Source organism: Colobus angolensis, unplaced genomic scaffold (genome assembly GCF_000951035.1).
Source record: "Colobus angolensis palliatus isolate OR3802 unplaced genomic scaffold, Cang.pa_1.0 Scaffold131, whole genome shotgun sequence".
NCBI lineage: Eukaryota > Metazoa > Chordata > Mammalia > Primates > Cercopithecidae > Colobus > Colobus angolensis.
In genome coordinates, this window is record NW_012114364.1 from 3,933,688 (window position 1) to 3,953,487 (window position 19,800).

A 19,800-nucleotide genomic window follows, 5' to 3' on the forward strand; every position below is an offset into this window, starting at 1 on the left:
ATTGTTTAGTCAAAAGCCTTGAAGTTGTTCTTGACTCTTCTGTTCCCATTCCCAACATGTCACAACCCATTCCCAACATGTCACAACCCATTCCCAACATGTCAGGAAATCTTGTTTGTTCTATCTTCAAAATAAATCCAGAGTCACACTATATCTCCCCACTTCCCTGAGTGCTGTTTTCATCCAGGCCACCATTCTACCTCAGCTAGATTATTGGGCTGGCTCCCTGTTTCTACCACTGGCCCTCCATGTGGCCTGTTATTAATGTCACGGCCCAAGTAAGTCTTAAAAAGTAGGAATGATCATGCCTCTGCATATAATTCAGTAGTTGCTACCCATTTGACTTGGAGCAAATGCCTTTGAGGCCTTACATGAACTGGCTTTCTATTTGCCTCTGACCTCATCTTATTCTCTCCTTCTTTCATTCTAGCTTTCCTTCTGCCCTTGAACACACCAGGTAAGCACCCACTTTAGGGATTTGACTTAGCTGTTTCTTCAGTTTTAATACTCTTCTTCCAGAAATCCATATGTCTGACTCTTCGATCTCCTTCACCTTTTTACTGAAAACCCCATCTTTTGAAGAACGTCTGCCCTGAAATCCCTTCTTCATGTCACAACTTCCTCCTTAACCTTACTATACTCTCCATCTCCATCACCTTGGTTTACTTTTTATTTTTTCTGTAGCACTTATCACCTCTGAAGTTCTATGTAACGTATGTACTTATTTTATGTATTGTTATTATCTATTACACCTATTAGAATATGAACTCCATAAGGACAAGGATCTTTATTTTTTACTGATGTACTCTATCTGCCTAGAAGAGTGCCTGGCACTTTGTAGGTGCCCATGTATATTTGATTAAAACATGAATAATCTCAATAATGGGAACATTACTCTGATGCCACTCTTAAAAGTATGAAGAATTAGTAAAAAACTTGAGGATTATATTTCTTTTTCCCTTGACTTGTAATTTTTATGTTTAACCATTTTAATAAATTTTGCATAGTAATAAAAAGATACACTTTTCTCAAAACTGGAATACTTTCCAAGACATGGTGACATAAGAAATTGTAAAATTTACTTTGAACATTAATATTGAATTATTTTCACTCAGTAGCATGAATAACGCTAACTAATAAGCTGGAGTGTGTGTATCTATTTATTTGTTTACTTAAGGTATTAATCTACCTCAGAAGATTTTCATAAAACCTGAAGATATGGGAGAAGATAGTATAATTCTTCAGTGGGAACCTTCACAAGATGGCCATGAGATCTACATTCAAATTAAATCCATATCAGATCCACGTGAAGTCATAAATAGATTCAAGATTGATAATTTAATCCCTGGAATGACATATGGCATTGGAGTCACCACAGTGATTAATGGAAACTTGAGTGAGTGGTAACTGTTCAACAAACTCTAAGTGACAATCAGATACTTTTCATTCTTATGAGGTATTTACTGATTTGAGGATATTGTAAAATACTCCCTGATATACCCCTCCAGTAGCTGGTTGCATCTTTTCAAGTAGATTTTGGTGTGCTTTATCTAATGGTAGCCTCAGAATCCAAAGCAATTTGCATCTTATTTTTTTTTTTTTTCCTGAAAAGGCTCCATGCTTGTCTGAGGGCAGCATTGCTTTCTGATTAAGAATTTGACTTTAGAGCCACAGAGCCTAGGCTCAAATCTGGGTCCCACTATTTGAGTAACTCTGGGCAACGTACTCAACCTGTTTATGCCTTAGTTTCTGTATTTGTGAAATGAAGAAAATAACAGTATGTATTTCATCAGATTATTCTAAGAACTGCTGAAGTAATAAATGTAAGGACTAAGAATAGTGCCTTACACATAGTTATATGTATATAATTATTATTATATTCACAAAGACATACCCTTATATTATAGCACATTGAAAAAAATATTAACAGTATAAAAGGCTTGGAACCAAACTAAAAAATATTTCCAGCCAGGCGCGGTAGCTCTCATGCCTATAATACCAGCACTTTGGAGGACCGAAGCGGGTGGATCACCTGAGGTCAGGCGTTCAAGACCAGCCTGGTCAACAGGGTGAAACCCCATCCCTACTAAAAATACAAAAATAAGCCCGGTGTGGTGATACAAATCTGTAATCCCAGCTACTGAGGAGGCTGAGGCAGGAGAATCGCTTGAACCTGGGAGATGGAGGTTGCAGTGAGTCTAGATCAAGCCACTGCACTCCAGCCTGGGAGACAGAGTGAGACTCTGTCTCAGATAAATAAATAATGTCTCCATGTTTTTCTCAAATATGATTAATTCACTCAATAAATAATCATTAGTTATTAGAGAGGAAGAAAAAATAATATTCATAAATTGAATAAATAAATACAGCAAATATTTGTAGATTGTGATAAATACTAGGGGGAAAAAAGGAAAGTGATGTGATTGAGAGTAATTGAAAATGGCTGGTGGGTTCTACCGTAAATGGGCTGTAACGGAAGGAAGTTATATTTGAATGGAGGCCAAAGGATAAGAAGGATCTGTCATGGGTTAGGGTGGAGGAAGGGTACTCCAGGCATGAACACAAGCATAAAGGATGCAAGATTCAAAAAGTTCTTAGTGCATTTGAGAACAAAAAGTGCAGTGTATGCAGTGCATCTAATTAGGAGGGAGAAAAGTAGAAATAAATTATCTTGGAAAGGTACCCAGAAGTGAGCAATTTGGATGCTTGGTGATGACACTGAAGAAGAGAAAATTATTGGACCTTACAGGCATTCTAGCTAACCATAAAGGCAGTCTGATTGAAAAAAAATTGATCCAAAAAATTATACAATGATAATATCCACACTCAACCAGGGCTATACCTTCCTATTTTACCATTCAAAGACTAAAACTAAATTTATGTGTGGAACTTCCAGGCTTAAATTTCTAAGAAAACTACCTAAAGATAATAATAATAAGAAGCAGTTATAAAAGAGGAAACTAAGAAAGAGATGTTACCAAGAAGAATTATTTCATGTCTACGGAACAGCCCACTAAATAATTATTGGCATAGCAGAAGGACTAAACTGTGAAGATGGAAAATGATTTTTCTTCTTAGTTCATGTTTTAGCAGTCTGAGGTTAGAGAATGTCCCCATGTCATCCCGGGGTCTGTTTTCTTTCTCAAAAACTTGAGACATTTAATATGTTATTTCTAAATTTCCTTCCAGGTCAAAACCAAAAGCCTCATAATTCTTTGCCTCTAGGATACTTAGCATATTTCATCCATCTGCCATCTAAAATGTAAACTTGTTTTGCCTCTCTTTCTAGAGCTCTTGTTCAGCTCCTTATCTCCAGCCTAAATAGACTTCCTAGCTCTATGTAATTCAATTATTTGTTTGTCAAACTGGTATTCCACATGGATGCAGAAACACATATTAACATATGCAAATCCTAAGAATAATAATAGCATTCTGGGGTTTGAAGTTAGGACAGAGATCTTGCCAATGCTCTCATGTGATATGTAATTCCCAGCACAGTATCTCTGGTCATTCAGGGCTTCTGTAATTCATTTCCAAAATTTTCCCCATCATGGTCCTAGTCTACTCTCTGGGACATCAGAAAGCAAACCCACTCTGTGGTTCACATGACAGGCTGCAAATGTTTAGAGACATCCATAAGGTGTCCCTGGTTCCTATATCTTCTTTCCTTCTGAGTGATTATCTTTGGTTTCTTCAAGCACTCCACTATTTCTCGTGGGTGTTCTATGCATTTCGTAGGCTTGCTATCAGATTTAGCATCACCCGATTATTTATCAGGCATCATTTTTACTGCTTCAAAAATCCTAAAGCAAATATTAACCTGTCCCAAGGTGCATAGGAACAAGTTTTTTTGCATGCATTCATTAAACAGATATTTATTGATACATGTAATTTACCAAATTGTATTTATCTCTCTGCCATATACTTTGAAATAGCCAAGCAAGAGAGGCATTTGCCTTTTATGGGCATGTAGAAGAAAATATAATTTACACATACTTTTTTTCCCTTTCCCCTTTGAAACTTATCTATCTGTGCCTCTCTCTAATTTGTCCTGAAGATAACCAGCAGAACTTGATCTCTAGCTATGATTGTGCACCTGAACCATAAAATATGCCCTTGGGAAGAAAGCAGTGCTTATGAGCACAGACCATGGAACCAAACTGCCTGGGTTTGTATTCCAACTCCATGATTTAACCACTTCTTACATCCTTTGCAAAGTCACTCAGGCTCTTTGGTCCTCAGCTTCTTTCTCTCTAAAATGGGAATAATAATAATCATCTTATCCATTTTATGAAGGTAATGTAATTTAAGGACTTGGTGCCTGGCACCAAATAAGTGCTATAAGAGTGTTTGTTGTGACTTTTATTTCTCAATAGGAGTGGAGTGGTGGCCTTGGGGAGCTATGGCCATGCACAGTGGGAAGTAAAGCCATTTCAGCAATCTGTGTGATCTCTCTTTGTTAGAGGAATTAACTATACCCAGGTTTTCTTGAGGGTAAAAGAGCTATTGGAGAGCTGGTGTTTGAATTTCCCTTTTTCCCCTCTTGACATAGGAGAATACATTTTTTGATAGGAGCATCCCTCAGACTTTGTTCTACCTTGCCTATAATAAAAGCCTTTGAAATTGGCCTAGTTCAGTTCACCTCATATTGAAAAAAAAAATCTTATGTAGCCCCTGATCTTACCATTTCTTTTGATAAAGCTTTTGCAGGACAACGGATAAGGATAGAAATCACAATCCAGAGGTAGAAACTTGCCGAAAGTCCCCAGTATGTGGCAACGTTTCTTTTATTCTTTTTTTTTTATGAAATCTTTTCTCATATGATTTTTCCAGATCAGGATATAACTTTTAAGACAAGACAGAACTCTGCCCTATTCTACACCTTTCCAGCTTTGGTGACTATAGTGTCATGCATTACAGAGTTTGACTTATTTTCTAGGTCAGGTGGAAATGATGGAAAACCCCATGTTTACCCACTAGAGGGGATGACGCTGATTTTTATATACTTTTGGAACCTACATTAGACCATGCCTATTTAAAGTCTCCTCTCTTTTTTAGAAAATGTTTTCAGTGCCCAACAACATGGAAATGAATTGGCTCTATGACTATACTCATCACTCATTTACCATCCCAAGATCTTTTAATTCCTGCTTAAGCCACACTTGGAAGCTTTCATAGATCATTGTCCACAGATCCAGAGGTATTAGATGTGTGTGGGATGTTACTCTTGTCTGGGGAATGTCATAGTAACTGTAAGACCTTTGTAACTGAGGGGGCTGTACAGAGTTTAAAGAGAAAACCCACAGAAAATATTAGTGATGATGGAAAAATAAAAGTTAGCATAATATAACTGGAGAAGGAAAACTATGATAAAAGTGCCTTGAAACCCAGTAGTACACCATACGGAATTGGTTATGGCTCATTTATTGAACATTTCCTCATCAATAGCAAGAATGGAAAAGGCAAAAAATTTGCAAGTTGCAACTCACAAAAATGTGTAGAGCTATTGCACTGATTTTATGTTCTGGAATTCTCATTATAGGTGTGTGTGGACATTCTTTCATAAAGTACTGGCTCTGGGTAAAGTAGCAGAAAAACATTATCAAATATTTAACAGTAACTTGGAACAACTTCCATTGTATCATACCAGATGTCGCAAATAAAACTGAAAAGGAAAGGCCATCTGATTATGCTCTGGAGAGAAAAAATTCATTTTCAGATTGTATATTTTAGGAGAAGATATCTGCTTGGGAGAAATGCAGGCTTAAGGAAATACTGGATGCTATCCCCATTACCCACAAATCGTACTGAAATTAAAATTGACCTGAGAAAGAAATAATGTGACTAGAAATTATTTCAAATTTTAAATCTGCTTTAAATAGCACAGTAGGGAATTGAGGTACAATCAAAATCTTTAGCAGAGGTCAAGGAGAGTGTAAAATGTAAATGAATCCTTCCTCCAAACTGTTGCCAAAAATGTGTTTCTAAAAATGAAATTACACGCCTGCTCAAAATCCCTGTTGCCTCCAGGATACAGTCTGACCTCCATAGCATGGCATGCAAAGCCCCTTACAGATGTATTCAGCGTCAGTGGTGGCCCTTGTATGCCCAGTCTCATTCCTCCCATGCAGTCCGTCTTTCAACCACCCAGAGTGCCTGCTGCATGCTTGACACTACTCTAAGTACTTTATATATGAATGCAATTTCTTATGTAATCAAAACAGTGACTCTGCAATGTAGATACTCGTCTCCTTCCCATTTTAGAGAAGAAGACCAAGGCAGAGTGGCTAAGTAACTTGCCAAAGAATATCCTGCTATTAAAGAGCTAAAAGAACTTGGTATTCCTTGAACACATGACAGTGCCCTTTTTGATTTCTATGCCTTGCCCCTGATTATCTTTTTTTCCTGGAATTCTTTCATCACTCCCCTTTCCCCTTCACACATACTGTTTCTGGTAAACTTGTACTCTTTCAAGACTCAGATAAAACATTGTTAACTCTGGAAAGCCTTCCCTAATTATCTCTGCTAAAATTGGTGATTTCCTTCTCTGTTCTAAGCAAGTTTTTATTCATGTCACTAGCTCAGGTCTGACTATTTGAGATTCTAGTTAATAATCTACGAATCTCTTTCCTGAGATTTGAGAACTCTTTGAAAGCAAGAACCTGGCCTTATTTACTTTATTTGAGCACTGATCCTTATATATAGGTTCTCAAAAACATTTGCTTAATGAGTAGATTAAAAGGTAAAACATAATGAAAAAATTTCAGATTTGTGTTTCTTGTGATTGTTACTGATAATCAATAAATGAAAGTTAATTATGTACTTTCAGTTTCATGTATGTATAACCTGTCAGAATATCTACCTTATTTCTCTGTCTAATGCTAACATAGTAGACATAAGTTTAATTCATAAACATTTATATTCTTACAAGTTCTGGAACATGCTAGATAAAATGCAGAGATATATGATTGACATTTAAAAAAGTACTAATTATAAATCTCGTTTTTATCTTTCAGAGCCCAAACCAGTCTGGATTGTTATCCCCTGTGAAAGGCGTAGTACCTCTGTAATCTTATTTGTTCAAATGTCCGATGTTGGAGTGTTTGATGGAATACATACTGTAATTGAAGGAGGGGCAAATGTGACCATGGCTTTACACCATGGTAATAAAACAACTGTTGACAATGTAGCCCCAGACACAGAATATAATTTCTTTGTTTCCATTATCAGTGGGACTAAATTAAGTGATATGTATTATGTGCCTGCAGTAAAAACATGTAAGTATTTTAAGACTTGCAAGGCTTTTTCTTGATTTCAATTTTGTGTACCATTTCAAATGAGGAGTCTACACTTAGTTTAATGTAATCAGTTTCAAGGATCTTTTAAGGTAATTTTAAATGCCTTACTATTGAGCCAGATCTTTCATTGCCTGTGTACAGGTAGAGCTAAATCTATGGAAAGTTGAAACTCTGTGAAGAATTTTTTTTATCTGTCCTTTCACAAAAAGAAATGCTTGCATTTTAACCAGAAATTTAAATGACTTAATCAAAGAACAAGGAATGTGACTAATTTTAAGCCAATTATGAGAATAAAATTTTATTTTTTGAGCCTAGGAGACCTGATAATATCTTAGAGCACATGATCTAAGACTGTGCTTGCTATTCCCAATACTGACATTTGTCTGGAAAAAAGTGTGTATTTTCCTAAGCTTTTTGAATATTTAAAATTAATGTTTCTTCATGGTTTGGCTCTGTTTGTCTGTTATTGGTGTATAAGAATGCTTGTGATTTTTGCACATTGATTTTGTATCCTGAGACTTTGCTGAAGTTGCTTATCAGCTTAAGGAGTTTTTGGGTGGAGATGATGATTCACAATTGCTTCAAAGAGAATAAAATACCTAGGAATCCAACTTACAAGGGATGTGAAGGACCTCTTCAAGGAGAACTACAAATCACTGCTCAGTGAAATAAAAGAGGACACAAACAAATGGAAGAACATACCATGCTCATGGATAGGAAGAATTAATATCATGAAAATGGCCATACTGCCCAAGGTAATTTATAGATTCAATGCCATCCCCATCAAGCTACCAATGAGTTTCTTCACAGAATTGGAAAAAACTGCTTTAAAGTTCATATGGAACCAAAAAATAGCCCGCATTGCCAAGACAATCCTAAGTCAAAAGAACAAAGCTGGAGGCATCACACTACCTGACTTCAAACTATACTACAAGGCTACAGTAACCAAAACAGCATGGTACTGGTACCAAAACAGAGATATAGACCAATGGAACAGAACAGAGCCCTCAGAAATAATACCACACATCTACAGCCATCTGATCTTTGACAAACCTGAGAAAAACAAGAAATGGGGAAAGGATTCCCTATTTAATAAATGGTGCTGGGAAAATTGGCTAGCCATAAGCAGAAAGCTGAAACTGGATCCTTTCCTTACTCCTTATACGAAAATTAATTCAAGATGGATTAGAGACTTAAATGACTTAGAGACTTAAATTAGAGACCTAATGCCATAAAAACCCTAGAAGAAAACCTAGGTAATACCATTCAGGACATAGGCATGGGCAAGGACTTCATGTCTAAAACACCAAAAGCAACAGCAACAAAAGCCAAAATTGACAAATGGGGTCTAATTAAACTAAAGAGCTTGTGCACAGCAAAAGAAACTACCATCAGAGTGAACAGGCAACCTACAGAATGGGAGAAAATTTTTGCAATCTACTCATCTGACAAAAGGCTAATATCCAGAATCTACAAAGAACTCAAACAAATTTACAAGAAAAAAACAAACAACCCCATCAAAAAGTGGGCAAAGGATATGAACAGACATTTCTCAAAAGAAGACATTCATACAGCCAACAGACACATGAAAAAATGCTCATCATCACTGGTCATCAGAGAAATGCAAATCAAAACCACAATGAGATACCATCTCACACCAGTTAGAATGGCAATCATTAAAAAGTCAGGAAACAACAGGTGCTGGAGAGGATGTGGAGAAATAGGAACACTTTTACACTGTTGGTGGGATTGTAAACTAGTTCAACCATTATGGAAAACAGTATGGCGATTCCTCAAGGATCTAGAACTAGAAGTACCATATGACCCAGCCATCCCATTACTGGGTATATACCCAAAGGATTATAAATCATGCTGCTATAAAGACACACGAACATGTATGTTTATTGTGGCACTGTTCACAATAGCAAAGACTTGGAATCAACCCAAATGTCCATCAGTGACAGACTGGATTAAGAAAATGTGGCACATATACACCATGGAATACTATGCAGCCATAAAAAAGGATGAGTTTGTGTCCTTTGTAGGGACATGGATGCAGCTGGAAACCATCATTCTCAGCAGACTAACACAGGAACAGAAAACCAAACACTGCATGTTCTCACTCATAGGTGGGAATTGAACAATGAGATCTCTTGGACACAGGAAGGAGAACATCACACATCGAGGCCTATTGTGGAGTGGGGGGAGGGGGAGGGATAGCATTAGGAGATATACCTGATGTAAATGACAAATTAACGGGTGCAGCACACCAACATGGCACATGTATACATATGTAACAAACCTGCACGTTGTGCACATGTACCCTAGAACTTAAAGTATAATAAAAAAATTAATTTTTGTTATTATATATGTGTGCTGGGTGTTTGTTTATATGAATAGTTGCATTTTTAAATTCATATTGTTTTATCTTCTCTTTAAATCACTTACAAATTCTGCATATATTAATATGGAACATTTGGAACACATACAATTTATCTAAAATATCTGTCCGGTATATGTTGAAATTAATGATCAAGAGTAATAAATGCCATACAAACTAAAATCACATGGAGTCCTAAAAACATAATTCTGACTTATAACATGTCCAGTTCCCTTATTATTTGCCCTTCCTGTCTCTGTGTATATCCATCTAGGTCATGAGGCTACCATGTATCTTTGCTCCCAGAAATTGTAACCTTTCCATTTCTGTTTAAATTCAACTTGTCTATAAAATACTCCCAAACTGATGTCAGAAATCACATTATTTTTGACAGCATTTTAGCATATTTATAATCATTTCAAAACCTATTTATATTTTATTTTTGCTTTCAATTTCTATGTAGTTTTTATACCTGTATTCTCTGCCTGTCTTCATTACTTTATAAATCATTTTGGGCTACAGTCTTTGTATTCGGCAGTTCTTGTCTTTAAACAAAATTACTACCTGATTATCTAAATACATCAATACTGTGATATCAATCAGCAAAATAAATCAATATATAAGATTATAGTTTAAAGCTGCCATTTTCCCCATCTTCTGAAATAATCTTTTCCTTATGCTAGATTAAATCTTTAAAATGGGAAAAATAAACATTAACACTCATCAGATACAATTTATTTTTAGCTTCAGCAAATATTTGATACAAAGGGGATACTTTCACTTCCTTATCTAAAATTCATATTTCTTTCTCTGTTGTCTTTTCAGCTTATGTTAATAGTTTTAATCTCTTTTTGTTTTCTTGAATATTATGTGTTTTCTTCAGTAAATTTGTTCCTATGTAGTTTTTTGCTGCAGCATCAAAATTAGCTGTAAGTGATGGTATTTACAATGGCTTTCAGTATTGGAACTGATTACTATATTTTACAAACTGTCACTGAATCTGTAAACAACTATTTTTAATTAGGATAGAAGCATAGAATAATTAATAAATTATTTTTTTGTCATTATGTTTTTTATTCCCTTTTAAGAGATAAGTTAAAAAAAATTAGGAAATTTCCAAGAGGAATTTAAGTTTGTTGTGTGTTTGGATAGGTCTGGAAGCACAACTGAATATCCATGAAGGCAAAGTTACAGACTCTTCTATAGAAATTCTCTGGAATCGAGCTGATGGGAATTTCCAGCATTATGAAATCACATGCATAAACTATGCTGCTGCTTTCATGGTATGTTATAAAGGGCTCTTGGAGGAATTAAACTTGAATCTTTCATGCTGAAACCAACATTACTGCATTCTTACATTGTATAGCAGTGAAACTAAATAATTCCTAATTGTGTTCAATTGTGGAGTTTTTCTTAAACACGTACTTGATAATGTATTCTTTTGGATTGATAGGTTCAGAAGGTAGTTCAAGAAACAGCAATATTCTCTAACCTGGATCCTGCCACAGTGTACACCTTTTCAATTCGGACTGAAAAAGAAGGTTTTAAAGACATTACTGCTAACATAAAAGACATACAGGCAGGTAAGCCTATGTAGGCACCTTAGGAGTTTCTTTCATGTTTAGATATTTCCTTGGTCCTTTAAGGGAAGATTAGTAAGTAGTTCATTCCTCCCAGGTTTTCTTTATGGGCAGTGTCTCTTGTATCTTTTTCTTTTTCCTTAGTATGAGTTATCACAACATCCTTTTAAGTATGTATTGTCAGATGGTAGCATTGCTAACTGCTTATTGTCTGGCCAGAGTTTCCATTTGTGATGTAATTACCCCATTTTCCATTAGGCAGATAATGAAGTGCCACATTGCCAGTGTAAACGTTTTATTCCCGAAGGCAGATGGTGATCTATCCCACGGTAATCATATGAAATAAAGGATGACTGGGAAAGATGCATGCAAATGTATAAGGTGTCATATCTAGCAAAGTAAAATTGTCAAGTATTTACTAAACTATTTTAGTTATTCTTGACATTGATGCAATGAGTACATTGATTTATATATTTAGAACCTGGCCATGTCTGGTATTCTTTTACTGTAATAAGAAAGAATGAGATTGAGAGAGAATATCTTCACAATTTGATTCTTTTCTCATATATGGGAGAATTTTAAAGAGAAAACAATATGCCCATTATACACTATTTAATTTAACTTTATTTCCCTCAGGAAAGAAGGGAGGCATTTCATATTCAGATTGCAATTAACTTTCCTGCTAATTAGACTTGGCACTCTTTGGTATTTAATTAGGATGAGTCCTAAAAATAATTAAATATTTCTGAAATCAGTGATTACACAAGACTAAGGTATGATCTACTTTCTGCATATTAGAGGCCAGGGACATTTTGAGTACAATGCTACTGGGACACATTTTGTACCCTTAAAACACACATGTATTTTATTTCAAAGTTTAAAAGAAGTCTGGCTGTTTTAAAACAATACTTTTAACTTCTCATATCTAGCAGGTAGAATACAAGGAAGCCATTATCCTCAGCAAACTAACACAGGAACAGAAAACCAAACAGCGCATGTTCTCACTTATAAGTGGGAGCTGAACAATCAGCACACATGGAGACAGGGAGGGGAACAACACACACTAGGGCTGTCATGAAGGCGGGGGAGGGAGAGCATCAGGATAAATACCTAATATTTATTTAGGGCTTGATACCTAGGTGATGGGTTGATAGGTGCAGCAAACCACCATGACACATGTTTACCTATGTAACAAAGCTGCACGTCCTGCACCTGTATCCTGGAACTTAAAATTAAATTAAATCAAATTAAATTTTAACAAAAAGAAGTGCCTCGGTTATCCTCAGGATTTGCATAGAGTCAATTCCTGAGAGCAGTTCAGGGCTGGCAGGTGCTTTCTGCTATAGAAAATGTTATCTTACTGTCTGTTTCAAATGATATAGCCCCAAGTGCAGCTGAATTTATGAAACATAGTAGAAACCCAAATGCAGTAACTGTTAGCTGGCCTTCAGCTAGAAGTCTTCTGGATGGTTACATTGTTTCAATATCCAGTGAAAGCTTAATGAAAGAAGAAGTTCTGCCCTGCACTAAAAGGTATGAAAATATTGAAAAGAAATTATGTCAAGTTAACATGGAACACAAATTAACATTTTATATATGTTTTTAGAAAGCTGTCTTAATGGGATAATATAAACAGAAATGAGAAAATTTTGCAAGATAATTTTTGGACTACAATGTGATCAGAATAACTAAGTCTGACATATTGTAACAAATTATTTCTGAAAATAAATAATGAATTCAGAATATTATCATATGTATGATATATTATTTTTGACTTAAAATTTCTCTGTAAGAAGATAGGATTTTTAATTAACCATTTGTGCTTAAGCACAGCAAATTATTTCCATGATAGATACTTTAAAAATGAAACATATAAAAATTTTTCTGCAGGTGAGAAAATAGAGTTCTCCAAATGTGTCTGAGCTAAATGTTTTAATATGTCACTTTTCTTTAACCTGTAGGACATTCACATTTAATAGCCTTTCTCAAGGGACTGAATTTTTAATTAGTATTATGACTAACAAGGGACTGAAAAGAAGCCATCCTACTGTCCTCATGGTTAGCACTTGTAAGTTCATTTTATATTTAATTAATTTTTCATGGTTAAAAAGAAGAGAGACATAGTTGTATTTAAGGACAATGTCTAATTAGAAACGAATGACTAGAAAGTGGTTTATATATGCTGGAAGAGAAGGAGCACTGCATTTACATCAAGAATGCCTGAGATATATTCCTGCCTCTATCACTTATTAATTATGTGACCTTAGGCAAGACAACTATGTTCTCACTTAGGAAATGAGAATAATTATTCCTGCCTAGGTAAAATAACCTGTTACTAAAGTGAAATGTGAAACTCTTCATGAAAGTGTAAAGTACTTTAAAACCCTAAGGTATTATTGGCATGAAATAATATTTTTCTAGTACTTGGACTATATTAACATTTATGAAAATAAACTTGGGATATGAAAAAAATATAGACTTTTTAAATTAAAAATATACTGTCTTTTTGATTGAATTATTTGGGTTCTGTTTGCCTCTTCTGACCTTATTAGCATAACTTGACTTATATGCTTGCTCTGAACATGTGTAGCTATTTCGGAAAGTCCTTTCACTTGTGGGGATGAGTCCTATGAAAGTGTGCTGAAGTACCAAGGTCCTCTTAGTTATGAGAAGAGGCTTGATTGCAGAAGTTGCAGTGTGAAGGAAGGGAAGCACTTAAAATGCAGCAATGGTCAAATCAATTCTGTGAAAATAAACTAAAAAAATTGAGGTATGATTATACACCAGCATGGTATTATGTGCTTCAGTAACGCATCAAATCTCTGCAGGCTACCCAAAATGTAGGTTAAGGCTCAGAGGTGTTCATAACTCATTGTTGAAGGTAAGATTTTATCCCAGGCATCTACAACTGATATGACCCTGCTGCCTCTCATAAAGACCATTCAAAGAAACATCAGAAATAGATAAGAAAAGTTTTCAATTTTTTAAAAAAGATAGCTCATTATTATATATCAGTGAAAGCTTAGTTGCTGCTTAGATTTGGGTGTTGTCATTCTCATTGTCAACATCATTATCACCATGGTCATCATCACATTGATTGCATCACATTGAGAGCCTCTATCAGGTACTCTGCTAAGCATTTTCTATGCTTTATATCACTTCATTCTGAATGACAACCTTTATTCTACCAGTCATAATGAGATGTATATTTTGTACGTTTTTCAAATGAAGAAGCAACAGAGTCTTAGAGAATTTCAGTCACTTATACAAGATGATAGAAATTTGAACTCACATTTCTCTGACATCAAATTCTGACCTTGTAACACTTGTACTTCAGTGGAAAGGCCACTATGTTGTAGGAAAGACTAACTCTACCCATTCTAGCTCTGTGACTTTGTGAAAATCATCTTCTGTTTGCACTGTAAGTTCCTTATTTCTAACCTGAGGTTAATAATAATACTTTCCATTGTTCATGATGTTGTTGCCTTTTTGACTATGTTTTCTTAAACAAGGCTGGTAACCTTTCTTTAATGTCTCCCATATTGCAATCTGTCTTTTGTCTTCTATTGTATATTATTGATATTTTTATTTTTTTACTTACCTTTGTTTGTTTGCAAGTCCTCTCAAGTCAATTTGGAAGTAGATGGAATATTAATAAATGTACAAAATAGAGTTAAAATATATTATGGGACAACAAATTAATCCAATTGTAAGGGAAATGCATTATAGAAACATAGAATATAAAGGAGTATGAGTCAGTGATTCAGGTTAAATCTACTACAGGGATGAATTCTAATAAACTTAAATCAGTATGTAAGCAGGAGTCAAAAAAATTCCATTCAAAATTTGAATTTTTAAGGTGAAATTATTTTAATAAAATGTTAACATTACATTTCTTCTAGCAAAGGAAAGCAATACAATAGTTTAATTTGCAATATAGGTTTGAAATAGAGGCATGTTGCCAATTTGGAAAATAAACTTCTAGAACTATCTCAGGTAAAGTGGTTACAGAGAAAAGGAATTTGTGAACTTAAGGAGGGGATATATATTTCTTTATTCAGTATATAAATTACAAGTAAACAATATCAATTGTAAGAACTTAAAGTTGAATTCTGCTGTGAGAAAAATAAATGTGAAAATCCATAATTTTATTATTGGAAAAGGCTTTCCAGAAATTCTTTTTTCTCTTTCCTTGTAGAGATAGAGAGCTTAGACTTGGGGTAAATAGCTTGCATATGGTCACATAGTGCTAAAGTTGACTGGATAAGTCTAAGTTTTATGTCTCATATCTAGTACTCTTCAAAGTCAAGGTTATTGGTTCAGCCTAGAGAATTTAGTGGTAGAAATGTCTTTTAAAAGATGTCTCAGTGTCTTATTTCATTTCTTTAGATCCAGACCCATCAGATTTGCTAATTTTGGGGCAAGAAGAAAACACGTTATGTTTGTCTTGGAAACTACCGGAAGGAGGGTTTGAAAAGTTTCAGGTAAATAACATTGATGCTCTCATACCATCTTGATGTTTATCCAGGTCTTTATTTCACTCCTCCTTTTTGTCTTTCATTTTACATTAATGGTTTTGGAAATTATTGTGCCACTTCATTAATGTAGGATTTCTCCCCCAAGTAATTCTTGTATTTACTTCTTTAAAAGTACAGAGTTGTTATGGAAAGTATTTAAATGTGTGTAAAACTGACACCTGATTTTGGAGGAGTTGGTTTTTTAGTGGACATAAATAAGTACATATGTAGTACCAAGAAAGTGAATAAAGGAGTGGTGGTGCTGGAGGATAATGCTCCTGTAATAGCACTGGCTGGCACAAAGACTCCAGAAGTCACAGCCACGTGATTTGCCACATGCTCTTTCAGTCCCATCCTAGAGATTTAATTAGGTGGAGACTTTTAGCCTAGACAGTAGAAGACTTTTAGCCTAAATAGCACTTTCCAACTGTCTGTTATTCATCAGGTAAATATGTACATTTTCACTGCCTTTTTGTTAATAATGTAATCTGGCAGTGGGCATGAGGACAAATTATACCCACTGTATATCTTGTGGTTTGCAAATGGAAATGCTTCTAGTATACCATTATTGCTTGGTAGTCTGTGGGGGCAATCAATGTTTCCAGTGGTAGGAGATGGTAACTTTAGTTCAAATAACAGAAAACAACCTAAAATAGTTTAAGTAATAAAGAAAAATATTAATACAAGAGTCCCTTATGAAGACCAGTAGAACTGGATGTTGGAAAGAATTGGAATCAGTTATTTTAAGGTCATTGAGAACCCAGGGATTATTTTCTTTTTGTCTGGCTACTTCTTTCTGCCTATTGGCCTTATTGGTTTTTTTTCCTGAAGACCAACGTTTTCTGCTGAGCAATTCATGTGATGAATAGAAGAATGCCATATACAACTTCCAAGCACAAATGTGCACCAAGAAAGATAATTTCTCCCTAAATTCCCAAAGAAGGGAATGTAATTATCCCAGGTTGGAATAGAAAGCCAATCTAGATCCAGTGAAACAAAACAAATGGAGTTGGTCTCTTTATTATTATGCTTAAGATTTAAAGAAATAAGCAACAAGAAGACTTTTTTTTTTTTTTAATGAATGAGGGTATTATGTATGCCTATAGACTTAGTTGAATGATTTTGAGAACAAAAACAATTTTATTCATTTAACAAATTCAACATGCAAATTCAAAAAATTCATTCCTTCAACAATTTCTTGTCCTTGTGGTATATTCTAGAGAACTAGAAGAGGTTAGATCAAGCCTCTGAATATCTTTAGCCTTGGGAAGAGCAGATAACTCTCTTTCCCTAAAACCAAAAGGAAGGGGTCCTATGTGTTAAAGATCTGATTGATTCATCAATGTAAATTTCAAAAGGGAACAATCTTAAACAAATACCGTCTTCATTCAGCAAGTATTATCAATTCTACTACTGCGGTGTAAATTCCATTTGTCTCTGCAGGGTCCTCAGAACACCAAACTCTCTAAAAATTCTCTAGCAATGTAAAATAATGGCATCTGTGTAGCATGTAATATCATTAAAGTCTATATTGTAGAAAATGTAAGGACACACATACCTTCAATTTTTACCAGATTCACATATATTAACTTCAATCAATTTTGATTTTTTCAGGAGAAGAAAAATTCAATTTTTTTTCAGGAGAAGAATTTAGCTCTTAGTGATATACTTGCATGTAATATTCTGGTAATAAATTTGATAATATAAGTTTCTTTACAAAATAGATATCCTATTTTGTTATGCCCAGCATTCTGACAGTTCAAAAGATAAGGACAAACTGTGAAATTCATTTGAACATCAAATATGTGTTCTAGTGAGTAATTCCCTGAAAGTATTAGATTGCCGGCTTTCTTTTCATGGTGATTGGAGTGCAGAGATTTATATCCTTTAAAAGAATCTCAGAACTGGCTGGGTATAGTGGCTTATGCCTGTAATCTCTATACTTTGGGAGGCTGAGGCCGGTAGATCACCTGAGGTCAGGAGTTCAAGACCAGCCTGGCTAACATGGTGAAACCCTGTCTCTACAAAAATATTAAAAAAAAAAAAAAAAATTAGCCAGGTATGGTAGCGCGTGCCTGTAATCCTAGCTACTCAGGGGGCTGAGGCAGGAGAATCACTTGAACCTGGGAGGAGGAGGTTGCAGTGAGCCTAGATCATGCCACTGCACTCCAGTCCGGGCAATAGAGCAAGACCCCATTTCAAAAAAAAAAAAAATCTCAGAACTGTAATGGAACTGAAGGTATAACCTATTCCAAGCATGAAAATAAACATTGGTATGCATATTTAAGATCCAAAAGGATTCATTGTGAATTTAGAAAACATCAGACAGTTGACATAGAGTATTTATGAAAGTTTGCCGTTTTCTTTCTTATACCTTTCAGCTGTTTTTTATGAACCCTGAGTATATTTTTATTATAAGCAGCACCGTTCAATAGAAATAAAGTATTAAGTGAACCACAAAAGTGAACCATGTGTACAGTTTAAAATTTCTAGTAGAAATATTTTAAAAAGTAAAATTAATTTTAGGAATTAATTTTATTTTACCTCAATATATTCAAAATCTTAACATGTAACCAGTATAAAGAGCATTAATGAGATATTTTTCCATCACTTTTTCATACGAATTCTCCCAAATCTAGTGTCTGTTTTATACTTAGAACACATCTCAATTGAGGCTAAACACATTTTAAACACTCAATAGACATAGATGGCAAGTGGCTATCATATTGGACAGCATAGTTACAGAGAGTGACTTTGTCACCTGGATTAAATGATAAAGTGAAAGATTGGCAAAAATTGGCCCATCAGTGTCCGACTGAAATCCCATTTCTTCCTAGATGCCTCTCTGATCCCATCTGCAGGGAATGACATTTTCTTACACAGAGCTTTTTATGAAACTTTCCTTTAACTTTTTCTGTGTTACTTTTAACACGCTGTCTTTGATTGTTATTACTGATGCACAAGTGCTAACATCCCTATGCCATTTCCTTGAGGAATCTTTTAGCTTTCCTTAAGAGTGGAGTTCCAAAGTTACTATGTACTGAATAAAGCAGTACTTCCTTTTATTTGTCCACAGTTTCTTCCTTCCAGACCTCATGTGGTAGCCTTCTAATGCTAAGCAGTCTTATATACGTGTGCATGTTCAGTTTGTCCGTAATTTTACAAAGTGTGGTAGGCAGTATAGTGCAAAGGCCCTGGAATTCCTTGCTTTAAATTCTGACTTCACTCCCTACTCTGAGACCTTGGGCAAATCTTTATCCTCTTTGGTTCTATTCCATCATCTGACAAATGAAGATTATTTTTATTACTCTACAAAATTACTGTGAGATTCAATAAGATAATGCACTTTGCAAATGCTCTGACATGCGAATTCCCTGTAGTCAGATGTTTTGTCTTCTTTGGTCACAGTTATATACTATTACTGAGACCTATGTCTGAGGCATAGCAGGAACCAATAAATGTTTTGGTGAATGAAAGGTAAAATTTGTAGTTTTCCTTTGTTCTTCAGTCACTTGCTCAGCTGTCTTTGATTCCTCCTCTTCACTTATCCATCAATCTCTCAGCTATTTTAGCCATTTCTACCTCTGAAACAGCTTCTGAATGTGTTCACTTTTCTATATCTCCTCTGCACTCCTCTTGTCGTGGTCACTATCCTTTCTTTTTTACTTTTACTTTTTCTTCTTTTTGTTTGTTTGTTTTTTTGTTTTTTTGTTTTTTTGAGATGGAGTCTCACTCTGTCACCCAGACTGGAGTGCAGTGGTGCCATCTCGGCTCACTGCAACCTCCACCTCCCAGGTTCAAGCGATTCTCCTGCCTCAGCCTCCCGGGTACCTGGGACTATAGGAACATGCCACCACACCCGGCTAATTTTTTTGTATTTTTAGTAGAGACGGGGTTTCACTCTGTTGGCCAGGCTGGTCTCGAACTCCTGACCTCGTGATCTGCACACCTCAGCCTCCCAAAGTGCTGGGATTACAGGCATGAGCCACCACGCCCGGCCCACAGTCACTATCCTTTCTTATCAA

General features: G+C 35.3%; 1 protein-coding gene across 1 annotated transcript in view; it reads left to right on the top strand.

Moving 5' to 3' along the window:
- Nucleotides 1–7,020: 7,020 nt before the first annotated feature.
- The window catches only part of PTPRQ (protein tyrosine phosphatase, receptor type, Q), a 238,997-nt gene continuing 226,217 nt past the window's right edge, over nt 7,021–19,800 (top strand). Inside the window, exons 1-5 of the mRNA XM_011934111.1 lie at nt 7,021–7,163; nt 10,831–10,961; nt 12,641–12,791; nt 13,220–13,326; nt 15,648–15,742. Coding sequence (XP_011789501.1) covers nt 10,934–10,961; nt 12,641–12,791; nt 13,220–13,326; nt 15,648–15,742 — 381 coding nt within the window. The 5' untranslated portion in view covers nt 7,021–7,163; nt 10,831–10,933. The remainder of the gene's footprint in view (nt 7,164–10,830; nt 10,962–12,640; nt 12,792–13,219; nt 13,327–15,647; nt 15,743–19,800) is intronic.